General features: G+C 40.2%; 1 protein-coding gene across 1 annotated transcript in view; it reads right to left on the reverse strand.

The window, feature by feature from the left end:
• Positions 1-23,123, reverse strand: part of LOC129667446 (uncharacterized) — a gene marked incomplete at its 5' end in the record, with an annotated part of 278,923 nt that overhangs the window by 184,021 nt on the left and 71,779 nt on the right. Inside the window, 3 exons of the mRNA XM_055595096.1 lie at positions 15,432-15,662; positions 17,574-17,694; positions 22,232-22,308. Of these exons, the coding sequence (XP_055451071.1) occupies positions 15,432-15,662; positions 17,574-17,694; positions 22,232-22,308 (429 nt within the window). The remainder of the gene's footprint in view (positions 1-15,431; positions 15,663-17,573; positions 17,695-22,231; positions 22,309-23,123) is intronic.

Genomic DNA, 23,123 nt, shown 5'->3' on the forward strand with positions numbered 1-23,123 from the left:
TTACACAGGAACACTCCATAAGGAGGATTACCAAAAACGATTAAAAACCAAACCAAACAAAACAAATCTCGCCACCCCCTACTTGAAACTACCATAAGCTGTCTACACAAAACATTTAAGGCTTAGTGATATTGTTGTAAATTATGTGGTCCATTCCCATTTCCCACAAGAGAGGGCTGGGTCTAAGGTGGGTGACTTTTTTATCATGACAGTGAATGCCAGCATTAAGTCTCATTCTGAAGATGCACTGTGACAAGCATCCTTTACATCTAAGGTCTATTTCAGTAGGATCAGGGGAACTGGACTGAACTAGAGAGAATTATGTGTGCTCACCCCAGAATGTGAGTTAGGAAGCAAATCAGGAAAGGTCTTAGATGACAGTGAAGTTCTAAGGCTCACTGGTGTGGCCACTAAAGTTTCCACGGGTTCCCTCAACCAGCTAATGGCCCTTTTCTGACCTGAGAAAGAGGCCTTCCACCAACTGACATAATGGGAAACTTTCTAAAGTTACAAAATATAATATATGCCAGGGCCCTGGACTGTTAACAGTGATAACTAATAATCGATAAAGCAATCATGCTCAGGGTCTGGATTCCCTAGGACCACTCCTTCCAATGAGTTATGAAAACCGTTTCAACTCTTACATATTAAATGTCACACAGAAAATAACCTCTTGCAAAGTGTTGGGTTCATCATATTTCACGAATTAATACTTGAGGTCATTTTAATCAGTTTCTGATATATATGCCATTTGCAGAAAGCACTTGGGGGAAGAACACTGTGGCCATGACGAATAATGACAAGAATATGAACTATATTCTTTATATACATATTGGAATTTGGGCACTAGTGGGGTACTTTCCCATCTTAAGTATTTAGGAAGCTTTAAATAAAAAATAAATTTGCCTATTTCATTGAAATTGAGCATCCCTTTTTTCCCAGGCATAAAACTTCAAACTTATTAATTTTGTGGCCATATTTTAAAAATGAGAGCAAGCACCAGCCAGACAACGACATGATGAGTGTCTTAAAATTTCCAGAAAGGGCACTAAATTTTTCACAGTATTTGTGTTTCATTCTCAATGTAATAAAAATACGCCACTCTTTTAATAATGAATAATAGATTCTCAGTTTGATTTACATGCATGGATTAGATGTCATGTGTGAAAAGTTACTGTTTTATTCAGATTGGATTTCCCTCCAGTGAAACAAAAATGGTCTCCATCTACCATTATAAAAATGATACCTTGTCACACTGATAAACAAATACTAACCAGCTGATGCAGTTTTTAATTCTATACATCCCCCCAATAGTAAGCTTGTTCCGTAAGTACAGGTCAAATTATTTTTCACTATAGTATCCAAAGTGCTTATGTGTGCCCTTTATCACAGGGCAAAGCCTCCTGCCAAAATTATGCTCACCCTAAAGGAACACATGCTTTTTGCTTTTCTGAAGACTCACACGACTGTGGGCATCAGGACTCAGACTGTGGCTTTGCAGAATGCAGGAGCCTGAGCACATACTCCACAGCCTCCTGCCTCCCAACACAGACTGCTGACATCCTGCACCACCTGGCCCCGTGTTCAATGTTCAAGTTGTCTGCAGACTGCATGTGTAGGCTACTACTGCCAACAGAAGCCGTCCCCATGTTCTCACCCGATACACTGCCCTACTCTCTGAGCAGCTATGAGGAGTACAGCCCTTCTAAAGACACTACCTACCCAGAAGTTCTCACACTGCTGGGGCACTTGCTGCCCTTTTATAATCTCCTGTGTTGGGTACTTGGAATGACATACCAAAGTCCGTGGCTGGGTGTTTAAACAATTGTTTATTCCTTTAACTGAAATTTAGATTTTCCATGTAGGGGTGTTATTCCTGCTACCTTCACTAGGTGCCCAGCATGGTTTTCCCTTTGAGTGTATCTTAATCCCTCAACCTTCTCTCCTTCCCTGTGAGCTTCCTTCTCTCTCCTTCCTCCTCTCCCTCCATTCTTTCCTCTCCTCTCCCCTCTCCACCCTCATTTCTCCTCTCCCCTCTCTCTTCCACTCATTTTCCTCCCTCCTCTCTCACCCACCTTGGTGATCTATCCATTTTGTCTTAATAACCCCAGTAAATATCCTGTCTCTAAATGGTTGTGCCCTGAGGTACTATTAGGGACCAATATTTTAATGTGTAAGTTTGGTGGGGATACATGATTCAGTCTATAACAATCTCCTATTAATTTCCTTTTATCTCCCACATTTATTTTTCTACATTCACATAGCATAGCTGAAAGCTAAGCCATTTCACTGGAGATGCAAATGCCTTTTAGAAAATTCAAAGCTAAATAGAGAAATAAAATAATTTTAAATTTTCTGTTAAAGCATACAAGGTTATGCTAATGAAAGCTACTCACGCCATGACCAATTTGAGGGAAGGGTTGAGCCTATTCCTCTAACACAGAATATAGCGCTGAATACAGAGAGCACTAAATAAGTTCTCCCTTTCTTGCTAATAACAGACTATTTGACAACATAGCGCCATACAAGTATAATATTTGTTTAGTCTAACTTTCCTGGTATGTGCATGTATAATTCAATGGAACGACTCACCCACTCTGAATGGCATAAACTGGGCCACTGTGAATGGCATCACTGGAGCATAAGCTGCTTTTGAGCTCATGGCTAGACTGAAATGGGGGTGCAAGATAATCTACACCCTGGCAAAGGACAATGAGAAGGTTGGTTTAAACTTGGACCTTTCCTCTCCTGTAGCTGTTATAGTCTCATTATCAGCAGTGGAAGTGGTATTGTTATAAGACAGCTTGAAGATGAAAGAGAGATTTCCAACACAACAAGAAAAAGAAGTTTTCAGTGCATTAGGACCTAAGCTTGAACCCCAAACTCTGCAATATTACTTCATATTTCTTTGGCTAATAGTCACTAAGTCCTCTTAGATCAAAGAGATAAAATACACATCTCTACTCAGCAATTAAAAACAAGGAAATCGTGAAATTTGCAGGCAAATGTGGGATCTAGAAAAGATCATCCGGAATGAGGTGTCCCAGAAGCAGAAAGACACACACACTATATACTCACTTATAAGTGGATACTAGCCCTATAAGAGGATAAACATACTAAAATCTGTACACCTAAAGAAGATAAACAAGACAGAGGACCCGTGGTAAGATGATCAGTCCTCACTTAGAAAGGCAAATGGGATGGTCATTGGAAGGAGGAGTAAAAAAGTAACAGGACAGGAGCCTACCACAGAGGTCCTCTGAAAGACTCTACCTAGCAGTGTATCAAAGCAGATACTAAGACTCATAACCAAACCTTTGGCAGAGTGCAGGAAATCATATGAAAGAAAGGGGAATCAGTAAGACCTGGAGAGGACAGGAGCTCCACAAGGACCAAATATATCTGGGCACAGGGGTCTTTTATGAGACTGTTTCTCCACTCCAACCAAGAACCATGCATGGATATAACCTAGAACCCTTGCTTAGATGTAGCCCATGGTAGCTCAGTATCCAAGTGGATATCCTAGTAAGGGGAACAGGAACTGTTTCTGACTTGAACTCAATGGTTGGCTCTTTGATCTCGCCCCCCCCTACCAAGGGAGGAGCAGCCTTCCTAGGCCACAGAGGAGGACATGGCAGCCAGTCCTGAAGGGACCTGAAAAGCTAGGGTCAGAAGGAAAGGGAGAAGGACCTCCCCTATCAGTGGACTTAGAGAGGGGCAGGGAGGAGATGAGGGAGGGAGGGTGAGATCGGGAGGGAATGAGAGAGGAGGCTACAGCTTGGATACAAAGTAAATAAACTGTAACTAATATAAAAAATAAAAATTTAATTAAAAAAACACATCTCACCCTTCAGTGGGGAAATAGCTAAGATTTTATAATTTTATCTTCCTCAATAAATTATTGGTAACCAAATTCATGAGTAAAATATAAAATAAAGTAGGTAATATAAATAAGCTTGGTCTGTGTGGCTGTGTACAATGGAACAACCTTGGACTAGCTCAGGACCTCCCATCTGAGTTAGGGCCAGACACCAAAGATTTCCAATAGCTCGAGAAAACTCACATGATTAAAGAATGCTAGCTGCCAAGTTTCCACACTTCTTTTTTTAAGAAAAAAAAATTATCTTTTATTATTTTTAATTCTGGGTACATATGTGCACCCATAAAGGCAGGTGCCCACAGAGGCTCTGGCCTGCAGCTGGAGTCCCATTGGGTTGTGAGTCACCTGACAAGCATGGTTGCTGGGGCTTGAACTCTGATCCTTGGAGATGAAGTACACGCTCTTAACAACGGAGCCATCTCTCTACTCCTACCTGGACCCCGCACATTCCTTTGACTCTCCTGTAGTATGCATTGTTCTTAGCATGGGAGTGTTTTTTTAAGTGGTAACTACTACTCATTTGCACATTGTAGTGGACCAGATGCTTATATAATGTATGTTTTAGCCTCAGCCCCTGAACAATGGTTTTACAAGCAAGCCCTCTGTAAAGTACTCAGGCTTAGATGAAGAAATGAGGGTGCCAGGGTAGAATTAGTGAGTTCATAAGAGGGGAGGAACAATTGCTCTTCATTTATTCCCCCTGGACAGGCACTAGTGAAAGACTCTCTGAGCCAGAGGAAGGCCTATCACCAAAGAAAGAGGTCTGCCAGGATGGTAACCTCTGTCTTTCTAGCCTGTTGTACGGAGGGAAATTGATGCTTAATGGTCGAGCCATTCTGTGTATGGTATTTAATCATAATATCCTGAACTGAATAAGACACACAGTGAGTGAATAATTTAATCTGTCCAGGTTTAATGACCATGACCATGAAAAGGAAGGGCAGTGGGTATACAGCTAATGAAGTTCCAGAACATGAATACAGGCTTGCAGAGAACTATTTTTTTATGATTTGACTGATTTTCTTAGTAACAATTTATACTTTTTGCCATAGAATGACAAAAACACTGTTCTTCACTTAAAAATATCAAACATGATTTAGAGAAAGTTTTGTTTGGCTTTTATAAACATTAAGGTTACAGTTAACCAGTAAGGGGCCAACATATATCTACACATATTAGAAATTCCCAAGGACACCTGGAAGGCTTATGTTCTCTTTTGCAGCTGCTCTTATGCTTATGGCTGGGGCTGAAATGGAAGGTCTCAGATAATCAGCAACCGCTCTTTGTCAGGGACAAGTGAAAAGTTTGGACTTGGCCTTCTCTCTCCTGTAGCCACAGCCTTATTATCTGGTCTCCCCAGCAGTGGACTTGGTATTTCACAAGATGACTTGAAGGGCCAAGAGAAAGACTTTCACCACAATAGAAAACAGAAGGGGTCAGTTCCTTGTGGCTCAAGCTTGAGCCACAAATTTCTTTTTCACTTGAGAATGAGCTGAGCTGAGTTCACTGATACCTCAAGGAACTGAACTTATGAGCTCATTTCTTTTTTTTTATGATAAACATGATAAGTTTTTATTTTCAATAGGGGTTCCTTCACTCCTACTGAATCTAATAAGAATCTCCTAGAATCTTCTAAAAGAATAGAAATCTGTTTTCTTTTTTGTTAATTGTTTATTACTATTAGTTACATTTTATTAACTCTGTATCCCAGCTGTATCCCACTCCCTTATTCCTTCCCAACCCCACCCTCCCTCCCTCATCTCCTCCCTGCCCCTTTCCAAGTCCACGGATTGGGGAGGACCTCCTCCCTTTTCATCTGACCCTGTTTTATCAGGTATCTTCAGGGCTGGTTGCAAAGTCCTCCTCCATGGCCTAGCAGGACTGCTCCTCCCTTGGGGGATGGGGAGGTCAAAGAGCCTGCCATTGAGTTCATGTCAGAAATAGTCCCTGTTCCCCTTACTATGGGAAACCAATTGGTTATTGAGCTACCACAAGCTTCGTCCAAGTAAAGGTTCTAGGTTATATCCATACATGGTCCTTGGTTGGAGAAACAGTTTCAGAAAAAAACCCTTGTGCCCAGATATATTTGGTCCTTGTGGGGTTCCTATCCTTTCCCTGTCACACTAACTCCCCTTCTGCCGAAGGTTTGGTTATGAGTCTTAGTATCTGTTTTGAAACGCTGCTTGGTAGGGTCTTTCAGATGCCTTCTGCGGTAGACTCCTGTCATACATCCAATGCACATCCCATTTGTCTTTCTAAGTAAAGATTGATCATCTTACCTCGTGTCTGCTTTCTTGTTTATCATTTCTTTTTTTAAGTCTTACTCAAAATAATATTTTCCTACCAAAAGAAGAGAGAGAGCAAATAACTCTGAAGCAGTAAAACTAAATAGAACTCTTATTTTTTAATGTATTACTAATTTATAAACATTAAAAAATAGCATTTTTGAATTGATTTGTTTCTTCTCCATCTCTTATATTCGATTATAAAGATTGCTAATAGTATATGTCTTTTGACATCTTAACATCTTTCACTTTCCGATTTTAAGAAACAATCCAGCCAGACCTGTAATCCCAGCATTGGGGAAGCAGAGGAAGGCAGATCTCTGTAAGGTTGAGGCCAGCCTGGTCTCCAAAGCAAGTCCAGGATGGCCAAGGCTACACAGAGAATCCCTGTCTTGAAAACCAAACCAAACCAAACCAACAAAAAAAGAAACAACCATATTTCTGATTATCTGAATTTCCACTAACCTTGTACAATCTCTTTAAATAGTTTCACATTACGTTTGTTCTCATTTTAGAAGCAGTTTTTAATTATGTGCTACATGTAAGGGTTATTTGCCCTGAAGTACAAAGTATTATAGAATATATAGATATATATTCAGTGTCTTCAAACCCTTAGAGTCTTATTGGGGTTAATTAATCTATATAGACAGTACCAAAATGAAAGTGAATGTGTTTAGAATCTGAAGGGAAGTGGGAATTTATGCTTCTGAGTCAAACTGGAAATTGGGAGATTATATGGAGTTATATACAGAATTATAAACAGTTATAACTCAAGAATAGTTGAATCTGATGTGGAGAAATACTAAAGAAAAGATGTGGAAGCTATGTGACTGGGGTCTTTTAACATATAGCAAGATTGATTTGTCCTAACAGAAATGAAAAGTCAATAAATAACTTTAACCAAGAGGTAAGATGATGTCTTAGAAAGATTATTTTGCTTCAGGATGTCTCTAGGTGTTATTCAATAATTAGATATTAGGTAATTATATGTTAGATAATTGGAATATCTTACTGATATTAGAGAACCATAGTTGAGCACCCATAATTATGAAATAAAGTTTCCATCTCCAACAGTGCTCTAAGAATTTATGTGATATTAAGTAACTTGACAAACTTTCCCAAAATTCAAATTCTCATGTGTGAAGTACAAATGTTAATGCTGATCCCCAGTATTTCTTTCCATTTTAAGTACCATGCTCTCAGGGGAAATAACATGCTCCTCAGTGTGGTCTACAACACACTAAAGATTTAAGAAATTAAATATAAATATTGCTCACAGCGCTTATGTGTTCTTTCAAATGGCATAATCATGGATACTGAAAAGAAGGAAATAAACTCCTCGGTGACTTGATATTGCAGCTGTGCTTGCATATTGTTGAAGAGAAACGTGTCCTTTGGCCCCACCGTAGCATTTACACCAGATCACTGCTCTGTTGGTAATGTGGCGTCAAGAAGTCAAGGTTTCTGGTGATGACTCTTACGGTAGAGATCACAGAGACAAGGGGAGATAACGCCTGTGGCAAGTCCCATCACTGAGGAAGTCTGGAGCCGGAATTTGCGTGTTAGAGCACATGTCCCAGAACGTCCTCCCATGCCTTGCTTCTTGTATTTATACTTTACATTTAAGTGTAAGCTGAGAAACATCTTAAGACTCTGGCCCTACAGACTCTTTGCCTTGCCCTAGGCATTAAAGGACCACTCTCACGATGGCAGCCATCTACTTCTACTTTAAGGGATCCTCAACATTGCCATAAATTAATAACTTTTTAAACAACAAAAAAAGTTGGTTTTTTGTTTTGTTTTGTTTTTGTTTTTGTTTTGTTTTACTTTAAGCAACCTCACACACTGACATGTGATCCACGAGACGGATGTGCTTATCAAATACAAAATGGGGTTAAGTACCATCAAAATCAAGTGACTTTTTTTCTCCTTTCCTTTGGCTGACGCACACCCTCCATCCTGGACATGCTTTTTTATTTTCTCTGTGTTGTGGGGTAATGTGAAAAATGAACTATGTTACCCTAAATTGAAGGAAACCATGGTCTTAATGGAATCATTAGAGAAATTGTTCCAGAATGCTGCATCCTTCCAGAAATAATAACCCTGTAATGTCAGCAAATTCCGAGTCAGCACGGGTTACCTGCTGCACACAGAAGGGCTTGGTCATGTTCATTAGATCTGCCCGAGGCTCAGCCAAACTTCAGCACATAACCTTTAAGAATTTTTAAAAATTCATTAATCAATGTTCTTTGCCTGAGTTTTGCTGTTTTTGCTTCTTTAACCTATTATTTGTATCCTTTTTTATAAGTTAGCTGATCCCCATACCCAACGATACTAAGAATTGCAAGCATAACAGTTCTAGCTAATAATTAACAGAAGTTTCTTCCAGTTCGGTTACCATTGCCAAAGGTCAATAATGATATTTTAAAATGTCGCCTGAAAAGAATTATCATGCAAGCCAATACGACAAGAAAATAACGATCAAAATTCTTAATTTATATTTTACTTTATGTTCATAAAAGCAATTTTGATACCCTTCCTCTTTGAATCTCCTATAAAGCCCTAAAAACACTGTATTCCCATAGCCATATTAATGTCTTAGAAGTCAAGCAGAAAAGCAACTGAAGACATCCTTCTCCAAACTTCTGACAGATAGCTACAGTTTTCCTACATCTTCTTGTTCTCACCAGCATTTTCTGTAACTTTCAATCATGGCAACAGTGAGCATGATGCCTTTTTTTTTTGGCATTTATGAATGGCTCAAGGCAATGGCTCTTGAACTGTCCTGACTGTCTTAGGGAAAGCATGGAGATGCAGGAGTCCTCACTGGGACCTTAACCTGGAATTTTTTATTGTGTTAATTAGTTAAAGAAATAATCCTGTACTGTACTTATCTACGTGTCATTATCTTTTATTCTTTCTTGTGTGATTCAAATGCTTTAAATTACCAAATATTTTATTAAAATCTAATAGATACAGCATGCCCTCTAATATTCCCTTTGAAGTTTAGACAACATTTCAAACGCATTTTAAGAAAAGACTGTGAAAATATCACTTGTTCTTGCATTCTTCCTTGATCTTGAATGCCATTCTGTTAGTTCTGTTACCAAACTTCTAGTTAAGAATGTAGGCATTGTAAAGAGAATTGTGTCTTCCATAAGGAAATACGTTGAGCATTCTAACATTTCTAACATACAGTATTTCAGAATACAGCCACAATTGGAGATGGGACTTTTTAAAAAATTTAACCAAATTATAATGATGTCTTTAACATGGCTATGACCCAACATGGCAATGCTCTTATGAAGAAGAGTACTTTCCATGGTGACAGACAGACACACATACAGGGAATATGTGGTGAAGGTCATAGTGGACATCTACAAACTGAGGAACCCTTAAACCTGCCAGAATCCATGAGAAACACACAAAACCTTGCCTTCCAGCGGCTTGACTTTCGTCCTAAATTTTGTGAACTTTTTCACAGCAGCCTTCGGAAACAAATCCAACGTTCTTAGTAAGGAATGGTTCTGTTCATTTGTGGTACCTCTGGCCCAGTACCCAGGTGACAGGTTAAGATGAAATGTGCTGTCTCAGTCTCTTTGCCTGCCCCTGAGATGAAATACCAACAAAAGCAACTAAAAGAAAAAAACTGTTAATTCTGACTCAAAGTTGAAGGGTGCGGCTCATGGCGGGGTACCAGAGGCAGCACGAGCAAGCAGCCCGCGCACATCTTGTCCACAATCAGGAAGCAGACAACAGTAGACTTGTGCTCAGCTCTGTTTCTCCATAGACACAGCTCAGGCCTCCAGCCTGGGAATGATGTCACACCCTGGTGGGTGGGCCTTCCCACCTCCATTAAGGTAACCCAGGTAGCTCCCCCCGCCACCAGGCCTGTCCAAACACCTGTCTCCCAGGTGATTCCAGATTCCATCAAATTGGCAATATTGACTGTCACCAGTACTGTTTGTCTGAGAATTGTAAAGATGCAGCTTAGCTGACCCCAGTCTTCTGGCTTCTGACTTTAGACTGTGCTCAAGCGGATTGATCTTATGTAGTCCTGCTCAGACTTTGTGAGTGTCCTGCAATGAGTCTGGGAAACTAATAACACCTATTCCTATACGTAACATTTCCTCTTTTTTTTTTCCTACTGGAAATTGTCCAAAAGGGGTATGTGTATAAATTTTCACATTTTCCATCATCTTTTTTTAACTGTAAAAGCAGTAGTCTAGGGACCTGCTCATTACCTGGCTTTCTGATCATTTGCTCTTGGTTAAAAAAGTCTAATCTTCAATGTATATTTTGAATGTTTCATTTCACTCACTACATTTTTATTATGAAATCATATTGTAGATTATCAGGAGAAACATAAGCTTAAAAGAACTTAAGAAACATCTCTCATTACTTACGTGATGACATGAATGACATATTGGTATTTGAGATAATTTCTACTTAATGGTTTATTGTATTTTATGTTATTTTTGGTTTTGTCTGTCCCCTTTGAACTCTATTGGAGCAGCTAAAATTCATGCAGAAAAGTTTTGAAACTCTATATCTGATAAGCACAAAGCTTTGTCCTCTGAATGGTTGTTAGATTCCAAACTTTAGCCAAATTTGATCACTTGTGCTTCCCTTCCTCACATTACCACTGTCCAGTCTGCCTCTCTTCTCTGCTCTGCAATTTCTTTTCCTGCAGAAGGCTATCCATTTTGTTCTTGGGTATTTATATATTCCAAAGCATTTTGCCCACATGTATGTAGTAGCAAGAAGTTTATAGAATTAAAATCTGAAAATGAATATGCCTTTTTAACCCCTGATTCTAGCAGAATGGTAAACTAAGATAACCTAATTTTTTAACCTCGTCCATCTTCCTGCCAGGACTTGAAGTCAAAAGGTATGTATGTCATGTAGCATATTTCTTCCCAAAGATCTACATCTGCAGGCTGTTAACAGATACTGTGAGAAGAGACGGCAATCTCTTTATTTGAAATGTTTCTGGGATAAATGTCAGAAGACAAGCAGGTTCTCAATGTTTCTACCAATAAGTTACTCAAAAAATCTTCAACCAAGCACTCAGCATCTTCAGACCTAAGCCTCAAATCCACAAATAAACTTGATCTACTAGGCTGAACTATAAAGTAATTGCTATTTTTATGGGATATGAGGGGCCTGAGGCTCCTATTTTTCCCTTAACTCATCTTATTTGACCATCTACCTCATAATATAGCAAGAGCCATGTTAATGCAAGAAATTGTTTGGGACAAGAACAACAACCAAACACTGGATATGAATTGGTACCATGGATATCTAGAGCAGTACGGCATTGGGGTCTAGGAACGCATCTGTTCTCTCCTTAGAACCCTCTCTGACACCTACCTATAAGCAGCAGCAGCTGTACTAACCTCCAAGTGTTGGCCTCCTAGCTCAGCCTGATACCAAAGGTCTACCACCTGTGAGGCTGTAACATCGAGGCCTCCTTCAAGGTCCATTAGTAGGATAACCTCAAAGGTGTGTGATGTAGGCACTTCCTCCGCAGACTCAGCGTGTCTCCTGTCATTAGGTCTTACTTAGTCTTTCAGTGAGGTGATGCCTTCTTTGTTCTCCAGTTAGCCAAAGTATGGTACCTGGTGCCCTCCCGCTGCCTTAGGGAAGCCATTCGCTAAGCCACTCATGGACTAAGAAAAGAAAGAGGCCTCTTTGACTTGTATCTTAAATGGAATGAAATACATGTCTCAAATGTCTCAGTATTAATTACAAACCAAAGGCATAGTTTTATGTCTCTGAATGGATTTTTATTAGAAAACTATGATGCTACTGCTGAGGGTATAGCTCAGCGGGTAGAGTACGTAGGGCACATGAAAAAAAAAGCTATGGATTCAAACCTTAGTACTACATAGACCAGGTATTGTGAAACAGGCCCGTAATCTCAGTCCTCAGGGGATGGAGATCAGAAGTTCAAGGTCATCCTCCTCTGACCTTGAGGATGTGCTATGAGTGGAGGCCAGCATGTGTTACATGGGACTCGTTTTCAAAATAAGTAAGTAAGTGAATGAAATAACGTTACAGTAGGTTGCTTGAAAATTCGCTGCTTTTAACTGTCAGTCTGCTACAAACCACAGCAGTGAGACCAGGAGGCAGAGTTTAATGAGAAAAGCTGATGCTTCGGGGTTGAGACTGACAGAGCAAATGAGACTTCTTCAGGCAGCAGCCTTTCAAATTCTGGAAGCAGAAAGACTCTCATGACGTCTCTGTCCTGTCAAATTCTGATTGTTTTGGGTGTTCTTCTTTTTCTTGTTTTTATTTATTTATTTTTGTCATGAGTGTTGTGTTATTCTTATATACACTGAATAGGAAGTAACCTAGTGCTTTTTTTTTTTTTTTTTTTAGAGTTCAGCTTTTGCTAAGGGTGGATTTTAGGATGGACACAATTCAACGTTATTTTCTCAGCCTGCTAAAGAGCACAGCTGGAAGGAGGTGATTCCTGGCTGTGGAAAGAAGTGAGTTTGTTTTATATTGTTTTGTTTTGCTTTGTGACACATGCAGAAAACTTGGGACTGCTCTTCTAACTGTTCCAAGATGCTTCCCACTCTGATTGGCAGGAAGGGGGGATGCTTTCCTTGTCACAGGAATAGCCAGCCTGTCCTTACAGAGTCAGTGCAGCATTTAACTCTGTGAAGAATCCTTGCTACCTCACTCTTTTAACTTGCAGCGAGCTTCCTTCCTGACCTACATGGTCCAACTCTTCCTACTGGCACTTTGCCCAGGGCCCACCCTGTGTATAAGTCAGCACTGGACCATTGAAAAGAAATACCCGAGGCAATTAGTTTATAAAGACTTTGGCCTGTATTTAGTAAGTTCTGGTCCAACTTCAATGCTATCCATTGCTTTCAACCTCTGACAAGGCAGCATATCAGGGTGGAAATGTAAGGCATGGTTCAAATGACTTTCCTCGTGAACTAGGAAGCAAAAATAGAGGAAGCGACTGGGGCCCACAGTCCCCTTCAAAGATGGACCCTTAGTAAGCTAAGGGCCTCCCACTTCATCCTGCCTCTGAAGGGTCCACTGTCTCAAAGGCTTAACAGTTCCTCTCAGTTGATCAAGTCTCTCAAACGCCAAAGGACACTGTTCCACACATGGCGCCATTACAGTCACTTAACAGCTCATGCAGAATAGCCTCTCCAAAGCCAACAAGAAGTAGAAGAGGCTCCTGCATCCAGAGTTCGCATTTTTACCGGACACTTGAGAGAGAATGGACCCCCCCCCAACAAACGCCAGTAATAAAAACAAATGATAGCACGTCTCAATGTAAAACAAATTTAAATTTAAATTTAAAAATAAAGCACCTTGAAATGTACCAAAAGAGTCTAACTATAGAGCACTGCTGTTGAGACCCCTTAAAATTACTCATTTTCTTAACTACTTCCACATCTTTGAAATTTTTCTCTAATCTACAGAGAGAATGAAGAGTCAAATGTGGGGTCTGAACTGTGCCTGATGCCTATTGGTACCTGTCCTCAAATCCTACGACCAGCAGTTGGTGGTTTCCCAAGGGGAAAAGCCATCTCCATAACCAATCCAGAATAAAACCCGGCACATACATATACCCCATGCTTCTTAACAAGGTCGTTGGGATAATTTAATGAAGAAAAAAAAATGTATGTTAACCTACATTGTTCTTAACCAAATATTACTTTGAAAGTTGTCTGAAATATAAGATAAGCACTTATTATATTAATTAAAAGAAGAATCCACGGGGTACAGTTTTATGGGTTTAGCTACCAAAGACAATGAAGCTACCAACAGCAACAATGAAGGGGGATTATTTGATTCCTGATGTGCTTTGGCAAGATATCTTTCTTCACACTCCCATGGTAGACAGCTTCATTGTACCCATCTTCCAAATAGGCCCGTAGTAGCCGGTTGGCTGGTCCTTCCATTTAATCCTGTCAATCAAGGTCCCTTTGCCATTAAATATTTTCCTCAAGTGTTTCCTTCCTGTTTCAAAGCAGCTTTTGACAACATGGCTACTACCTCAGTCAGCTCTATCGTGTTTGGAGTTTCTGCTACACACAGGCATAGCATATCTTCGATTAATGGGCCATGCTTGCTTGTTCTCATGTGACTGTTTTTATAAAAGACACTGTCTACCTCTAAATGACAGAGTGATCATTTGGTACTTGGCATTTATTGTCTAATGGTTTGGTCTTGCGGCTTTTTTGTTTCCATCTTCACAGTTTGTGATGAAGTTGTTTCTTAGTTACAGAAAAAAAAGGAGGGGGTACTTACCATTAACACATCTAGTCTGTTAATGTAATGAAAAGGAAAATGTGTGACTCTATTTCCAGGTAGGAAATAATATTTTCTCCTCAAACCTCATTCCTCGGCACCAGTGTCGATTCTGATAATTTTTATAATGACTCAAATTAATAGGGTAAAAGACAGTTCTGTTGTGATCAGTCAGTGCCATGCCCCTAGTACAGAAGTATGAGCTGGGCTTCTAGGGCTCATTAACTCTTCTTCTTCCCTTTACACTTTACCAGCGGGGAGACACCATTGTCTAGAGCAGATGCTTCTGAAGAAGTTGAGCCTGCCTCCTCCGCTTCTATTGTACATGCTTCTCTCTGAACCGGCTGCTCTCCTCTCCTCTGAGATCACTTCTGGCCCCACCCACCACATTTTCTTCCAGCACTCGCCCCTCCAGAATGCGCTTGAACAGTCAGCGTGGCCTGTGGTGTATGACCCATCGCTTATGATCGATCTCTGCAGTTCCTCCAACTTCTGGGTGCCTTGCACATATGGATGTGCCACGCACGCACAGTACGCTGTGTCAGAGTTGTCTCCTGAGAAAGCCTGAAAACAGGACGATCAAGAATCCATGCTACGTGCGTGACAGATAAAGGACACAGGACCAAACATGTCTTTACATGTGATAGCAGCTGGAATAGGATAGATTTAACAGGTGATAGATGGTAGTAGGTAGGTAGATAGATAGATAGATAGATAGATAGATAGATAGATAGACAGATACATACATACATACATACATACATACATACATACATACATACACAGACACACAGATACACAGACAGCTTATTGAACACTTGTTGAGTAAGTGAATGTGATGTGACCAGGGAAGATTTTATGAATAAGATCCTCTGTGTTGGTTACAGTGGGTTGATTCTGGACAGAGAGGGATGGAATACAGATAGTGACAGCTGAATCTAATTAAGTGCAAAGTTGTATGTGTGTACAGAAGGTCAGCTTACCACAGAAAGGCTTTCGTGGAAATATAGCCCCACGTCATAAAAGTTGCCACCATGATGAACTGGGCGTGTTCTTGTCTTCAGCTGCGATGTTTGACACCACTGTGAAACACAACTCCCCAGATGACTGAGTAGAGACACTCTAAGGTGATAGGAGCCTTGGGGGGCCTTGTCCTTGAGGCCCCTGATACATCTGATCTGTATTTGTAGACGAGGCAACTGAGACTGCTCACCCTACATAAAAGGCAGAGTTCTTGAATTACACAGGAACTGGGTAAAACCAAGCAATTAGCAACAATGGGCTTTTCAGAGGGTAAAAAAGGGAGACAATTATTTTTACTCAACCTGTAATTGTCAGGTATTAGCAATGATAACAGACAAGGGCCCACAATGTATAATTAAGAGGTCAAAAAGCAAACTCCCCGATGATGGGAGGGAAAGTTTAACTAGTGTTTAGGCGTGGTATGTTAATAAGCTGTGACATCAGAAACCATTAATCTATTATAGTAAGATGGAATTAGCTGGAATCCAACACTTCTAAAACCCACACAGCATGCCTGCTAAGATATTGGGGAATGGGAAACCCCAGCAGCGAGCCTCACACATGGCATGAGAAAGGTTACACTCATAAACACCACTAACCACAGATAATAATGCCACATCGATAAGTGACCTGCAAAACATGTCAGACTCACAGCTTGCCTGATCCAAAATAGTCTCATCTTGTCAGCTAGCTCCACAGGCTTCGGCTGAGAGCCCTCCCACGACAAGGAAGGGGGAAAAATCAAGGTCTGAATCTCAGCCCAGGGCATGTAACTGAGACAGGGATGAGCATTTTAATGGGACATTCAAATTTCATTGCTTCATTCACAGTGACTGGAGCAGGCCATTTCCATGTTCAATTATTTTCAAGAAGTTTATACAAATTAATGATTTTAGTGAACTACTATTTCGGATTAAGTAAACACTGAAGCAGGATTGTTGAGAATTTAGATGTCATTAAGTTTTATTTCTAGACTCACTCACAAGTCCCTGCATAATTCAACCTTGAAGAATTCACTGGTACTTTGTACTTCAATCACAAATAATTTTTAAGAGCTTGTTACTCTTCTATCCAGGGTAGTAGTACCACTATGACCAGGTTAATCTATAGTTGACAGGAGAAAGATTTATTAATCCTGCCTAGAATTTATTGAGATAATGTAAATTTCCATACAGATAGTATGTTCCTAGAATTAAGTAGACAAAAAAAAAAGTTGTTCAGTTTCTTTTGTTTTTCCATTCAAATCATACTTAAAAACTAATCAGAATAACAATTATTTTTGGTTTAATTAGAAAATCTTAATTAACAACAAAGACTTAACCTTAATATTTTGGTTTCCAAAAATTTTTAAAAATTAACACCATCTGAATAAATAAGACAATCTTTTTAGACCTCAAGGCAGGATTACTGATGCAGGCAGACGGAGTTATTAAGCACATTCTAAATTAAACGCCTCTATGAATTTTATACTGAAATATATTGTGATAGTTTTGCATGCCAAATGTGACATTTTGTGTTTTAGATTCATCTTGTGCAGTAATTTTGGAAATGTCATACAAACAAAGATTTTTGTCATTTACCAACAGAATTACTATGCATGGCCGCCTAGTCATCTCTGTGCCGGCTCTTGTGGTTGTTTCAAGTCAGCAAGCCATAAAGAATCTTTATCTCTCTGAAACACAGCAATTTGGAAGATAATCGAATGGTGACTAGGGGGCAGAAATGCCAGTCTGAGGAATTATACCACAATCTCTCTTGCATTTACAACCTCCATCAAGCGTGTGTCAGGCGGAGTAGGAGAAGGGGAAATGAAGATTCATCAAATCTCAAGCCTGTGTCACTTGCTTGGTGGCAAGCCTACCTCCTAGTATAGCTGTCACTGACTCTGGTCATACTGGCACCTTCTGCTGAGGAATGCCACCAAAATTTCCATGGAAGGTTTTTGGCCTGTGTTTTAGCATAGTATTGGCATCAAACACATTTGGTAAGGCCTGCAAGCTCTGAAGAACCCTTTATGAGAAAATGAAGAGTTAAGGACAGTCACACAATATAGGTCATCATCTGAGATTTTGCATCAGGAGAAACCAAGCAAGAGTGCCCACCTTCCAGCTAGCTCCTTCTGCTCTTTGGGGTTCTTTCCTCGCTTCTGGAAATGAGCACTGCTCTGTGATACTTCCCTTTGTATGAGGATTGTCATCTGCAGTGCACGGCTGGCTCAGAGCTCTGCAGCAGGTATGAGAAGGGAGAGAGAGAAGAAAGAAAAGATATTGAAAATGAGGCATGAAGAAAAGCCTTTGCTTTCAGATTCACAGTTCAGTCTGAGGTTTTTCTTGGATCAACTACGGCTTAAATGAGCACCACATTACAGGTGTTGTGCTATATAAGGTACTGAGCTCTCAACAATTAAAATGCCAATTGTTTCAGAAATAACCAGGAAGTCAAATGCAGTTGTCTCCCTGTATCTGAAAGGAATGGGCTCTGGGACTCTTCATGAACAGCAGAATCCACAGAGGCTCGTGTTTCGTCCATAACCTGGCATAGTATATACACAAATTATGCACACATATATTATATTTTTCAACATTTTATTTTAACGTTGTGCGCACATACAGCACGTACATATACATGCCTTTAACTGCAGGCTCCCTTGGGGGTCAGAAGAAGGCATCAGATATCTTGGAACTAGAGTCACAGGTACCTCTGAGTCACTCAATGTCGGTGCTGAGAAGTGAACTCTGGTCCTTCACAAGACCTTCAAGTCCTCGGTACCCCTGGGCCATCTTCCTAGCTATACTTCTTACTCTAGCGATTATACTTTAAATAATCGCTAGAGCAGTGGCAACCTTCCTAATGCTGCGACCCTTTAATACAGTTCCTCATGTTGTTTTAATTATTTTTGTTGCTACTTTATAACTGTAATTGTGCTGCTGTTATGAATACTAATGTGAAATCTGTGTCTTCCAATGGTCTTAGACAACCCCTATGAGAGGGTCACCTGAGCCACAAAGGGATCAGGACCCAGAGGTTGAGAATCACTGCCCCAGATGGTTTATTAATGGGATGCTTCATGAATGTAAAATTTATATTAAATAGCTGTTATGTCCCATCGTTTCTAGAGCATAGCAACAGAGCAAACGTTCTCTAAGGCTCACTAGGACTAAAGCCATCATAAATCTAACTGTATGTTCCATCTTTAAGGGGCTGAATGCATAGTTGAAACCACAGATATGGAAGGCCATCTATATCTGATAAAATTTTTTGTCTTTTCATTTTTCTATCCATCCTTCTTTGATCCTACAAATTGTTCATGAAACCTTGAGAAAAGGTGTTTATTTAAAATAGATGCTTAGCTGATATGACATAAACATTTTATGGCTTTAATGCCAGGGCCAGAGATCCAGATCCAGATCCATATCCATTTCTCTCCTTAAAAAGTTCCACAGGCCCTTGCTCTCTTATTCATATGTACTCCCTTTATTCAAGACTCTTCTTTGTTGTTGACTTTTTTGTTTGTTTACTTCTCAAATCCTGACATCATCTGCCTGCTTTCCCAAACGCATTTGAATTAAGAAGGATCTTATCTCCCTCTTCTCCTGACTTAAAGCTTAATTCCATCAGCAGGGCCATCTGTGACAATGACTGTACCCCCACCAGAAGAATAGTCTTTTGGGGTCTCACTGCTGATTCAGTTTCTGTGATACAAATTATCTCCCTTAATGTGGTTAGATCTGCATTGACATAGGGGTTCATTAGGACACCCATTTGCTGGCAATTCAATTTCAAATTAAATACACTTTGTTGTAAATTTTATTACTTTTAAACTACTGTATCTATTGTCTTTAATGGCCCTATTATACAGTTATGAAGGTAAACAGATTTCATTAGCAAACATCAAGCATTCTATATTAACCGCAATGATATGGCTTCCCTCAGTTTCTTTCTTTGTTCCTTTGGTGAGAATCACAAGGGGCTAAGAAATATCCTAAAATTTTAATCTGAATAATTAGATGCTATATTCATTATTATCACTATCACTTGAAAGAAAAAAAAAACTAAAGAAAATATGGTCTCTGGTAACAAGCACACATTTTTGTAATTAAGGGTTTTTTAAAAGTTATTTCCTGACAGTTAAAAAGGTATGAGTACAAGGGAGCAGATACCCAGAGGTTGCTGACTCAAGCTCTTATAAAGCATTGAAAATGGCCCCCATAGGCTCACTGGGATTGTCACTATTGGAAGATTGGGCCTTGTTGGGTAGATATGGCCCTCTTGAAGGAAGTGTTTCACTGGAGGTGGACTTTAGGGTTTCAAAAACCCAGCCCAGGCCCAATGTCACTCTCTCTTCCTGCTGCCTCTGGATCTGGGCATAGAACTCTCAGTTTCTCCTCCAGGACTATGTCTAGCTACATGGTGCCATGCTCCCCTCCATGACAATAACAGACTCACCCTTTGAAACTGTTAGCCAGACCCAATTAAACGTTTTCATTTATGACAGTTGCTATAGTTATGGAGTTGCTTCACAGCAATAAAACTCTAAGACCCAAGGTGGATCATCATTCCTGTCTCGCCCTCTGGTCAAGCATTATTAACTTCATGATGATGAGTGTACAAACATTCTCCACACACACAGGAAGCCAAGTTCTAAGAGACAACCCAACTCCCACATGCTGAAACCCAGAGATGCTCAAGAGCTTTGTTGACAATGGGGTGGTGTCTGCCTCCAGCCGACACACACAGGCTTCCTTACAGGGAAAGTCAATTCCACCTGACTTACACTAGTGAATATAATGCAGAGTCTATGCAAATAGCCTCTGTGCTCTGTGGTATAGAGAAGTGATGGGAGGGACGGAGACAGCCGTGCATCTTCAGGATATATTTTGGGTTTATTAATTTTTTTATCAAATACTTTATTTTTATTAAGATTTATTTCCTTTTAAATTATGTGTTTAAACGTGTACATGTGTGGGTATGTACATGTGAGTACAGTGTCCCCAGAGCCCAGAAGAATGTGTCAGAACACCTAAAGCAGTAGTTCTCAACCTGTGGGTTATGACCCTTTTGGGGGTCAAACAGCTCTTTCAGAGATCTCCTGCGTATCTGCTATTTACATTATGACTCATAACAGTAGCAAGATTACAGTTAGGAAATAGCAATAAAGACGACTTTATGGATGGGGTCACTACAACATGAGGAACTATATTAAAAGGTTGCCGTCTTAGGAAAGTTGAGAACCACCGACCTAAAGCTTGGGTAGCAGGTGAATTCTGACTCACCCAATGTGGTTAATAGGGACTAAACCTAAGCCTTCTCTGCAAGAGCAGTATTTGCTCTTTGCCGCTGACCTGTCATTCCAGCTCCTACAAATACTTTGTAGCCGTGTGAATGTGTGGACACTGCAGTTACAAAAATCTGGTTGTTTATGTGCTGTGTTGTATTGTTAAAACCTCCCCACTAGTCTACAGACTAGATATAACTTCTGTAAAATACTAGCTTCTATTCTTCATGACTAGAAACATAAATTATTTATTTTTAATACAAAGTAAAACCAATGCTGTAAATACTATAACTTCTATTTTCTACTTGGTACATTATATACATACTTTTCTATTTGCTACAGTTAGATTTTTAGGTGTCTCTAGCATTTAATTCTATCAACTGTAATTTATTTAAATGGCCTTTTATTGCTGGCTGTTTAGGTTAGTTCCTATTTTTGCAGTTGCACATTAGCCCGGAATTGGCTCTCCGACATGTAAAGTTTTACAGACTTCCCTGGCAATTTCCCTAGTACAAAGCCCTATCATTAGAAACGTTGGGCGTGGAAGGGATGCTATTCCATGTTCTGCTGGTCTTTAGTTGAGTACAGAAATGACACCTTAGTGACATATAATCCTGACTGTGTGGCGAGTGTCTCAGACACTACGTAGCCTTCTCAGAGAGACGGGCTCCACTCTGCACTATTTGCAGTGCAGTCAGAACACTCGCTAAGGGACGTAGCGGTAAAGAGACAGCTTGTATACACAGCGGTCTTCTCAGCCTCAGCACCGCTGACATTTTTAACCCGGTAACTCTTCATTGTGGGAGCTGCTCAGTGTACTTCAGGGCTATTTGGTGGGATCCTGCCCTTGGCTCACTGAATACGCCTAGACAACCTACCTAATGCCAGCTTCCATAATCAAAATGTCACTACAGTTACAAAATCGGGGTGACATTCATCCTTGCTGAGAACCACCGATGTTCTCAGAGTGATGCACACTGAGTGTTCAGCACGTTGAGAGAAACTCTTTCAGACATACTTTCTTCCTCACCTCAATCAAGCCCCTGGAGACCCAACAGGGGGTTATCATTCCTGCCTCATGGACAGGCAACTGATACTGATGGTGAAGTATGCTGACAGCCTTGTTCAAGGACACACAGGACGGGTAGACACTGGTGTTCCAAATGAGACCATCCCAGCTGAAAACTGACTCCTACCACACACCTACAGGGGGCAAAGCGACTGCTGTGCCCACAGCTTGGAAGTTCCTATACTGGCCCAAGAATGTGAACACTTTTTGAGAGATCAGTCAAACATGGCCCCAGGTACTGCAGCCAGGCTAGAATGCCCATCCTCCAACATCTTGAAGATGAAAAAATACTGATCTATCCCAGGATGATATGGGGGTATAGTTACCCAAAGCCTGACCCTCTAGTTGAATCAACTTAGGGGTACACTACTATACACCCATTAACATATACACCCTCTTAACATAAAGGAACATACTTCTCAAATGCTTTTTCCTTCTTCAAAGATGACATGGGGATGTCCTGGCTGAGTCCTTTTCTTTCAAATTTCAAATTCTGCATGGAAGAAGATTTAAAAAAAAAAAGAAAATTTTATAAAATTTATAAAATTTATTTAGCACACACTTGAAGTATCTGTGAGCAACTGGACTCTCTAAGACCAGATCATACCAAGACCTGAAGGTTATGTTTCCCCAACACAAATAAGAACAATGAAATTACACGTAGGGTAGCTGCATTTCCATGAAGCCTGAATTTCTTAACGCACATAATTGCTGCCTGGGAAATTACAGAACAATGGATGGCATAGCCAAAGGAAGACTGTTGATGAATATTCACAGAGGTTTCCTTCACTATTTCTAGTTCTTACTAACCAAGCCTTAACCCCAACCCGACCCTAACCCTAACTCATCATACTCCATATCCCATCTATCTATCTATCTATCTATCTATCTATCTATCTATCTATCTATCTATCTATCTATCTATCCCCTTTCATTTTTCTCTTTCTCCTTTCCCACGTTGGACTCTGCCCTAACACAGTATAATATGGTTTTACAATATGGACATGGACACATGATTACACATATGGAGCACTAAAGATACTACAGTACTTTAGTCGTGTACCCATTTCCAAAGTAAAACGAGAAATAATTACACTAGAACAATAGCCTCTTGATATTGGTGCAGATATAATAACAGTAGCTCACATGGACATCTTCTATGAGGAGGACGGAGGAAGAGCTGGACACAGCTAGACACAGTCATTGGCTGGGGTCACAGATTCCTGTGACTATGAAACCCTGACCAACAGATTTTGCATATTCTCTGATAGTCTCAAGGTCTGGAAACGGGTCCCTGTGGCTCTGCAC

This window comes from Psammomys obesus, unplaced genomic scaffold (assembly GCF_907164565.1).
Source record: "Psammomys obesus unplaced genomic scaffold, mPsaObe1.curated_primary_1811, whole genome shotgun sequence".
In the NCBI taxonomy this organism is placed as follows: Eukaryota; Metazoa; Chordata; class Mammalia; order Rodentia; family Muridae; genus Psammomys; species Psammomys obesus.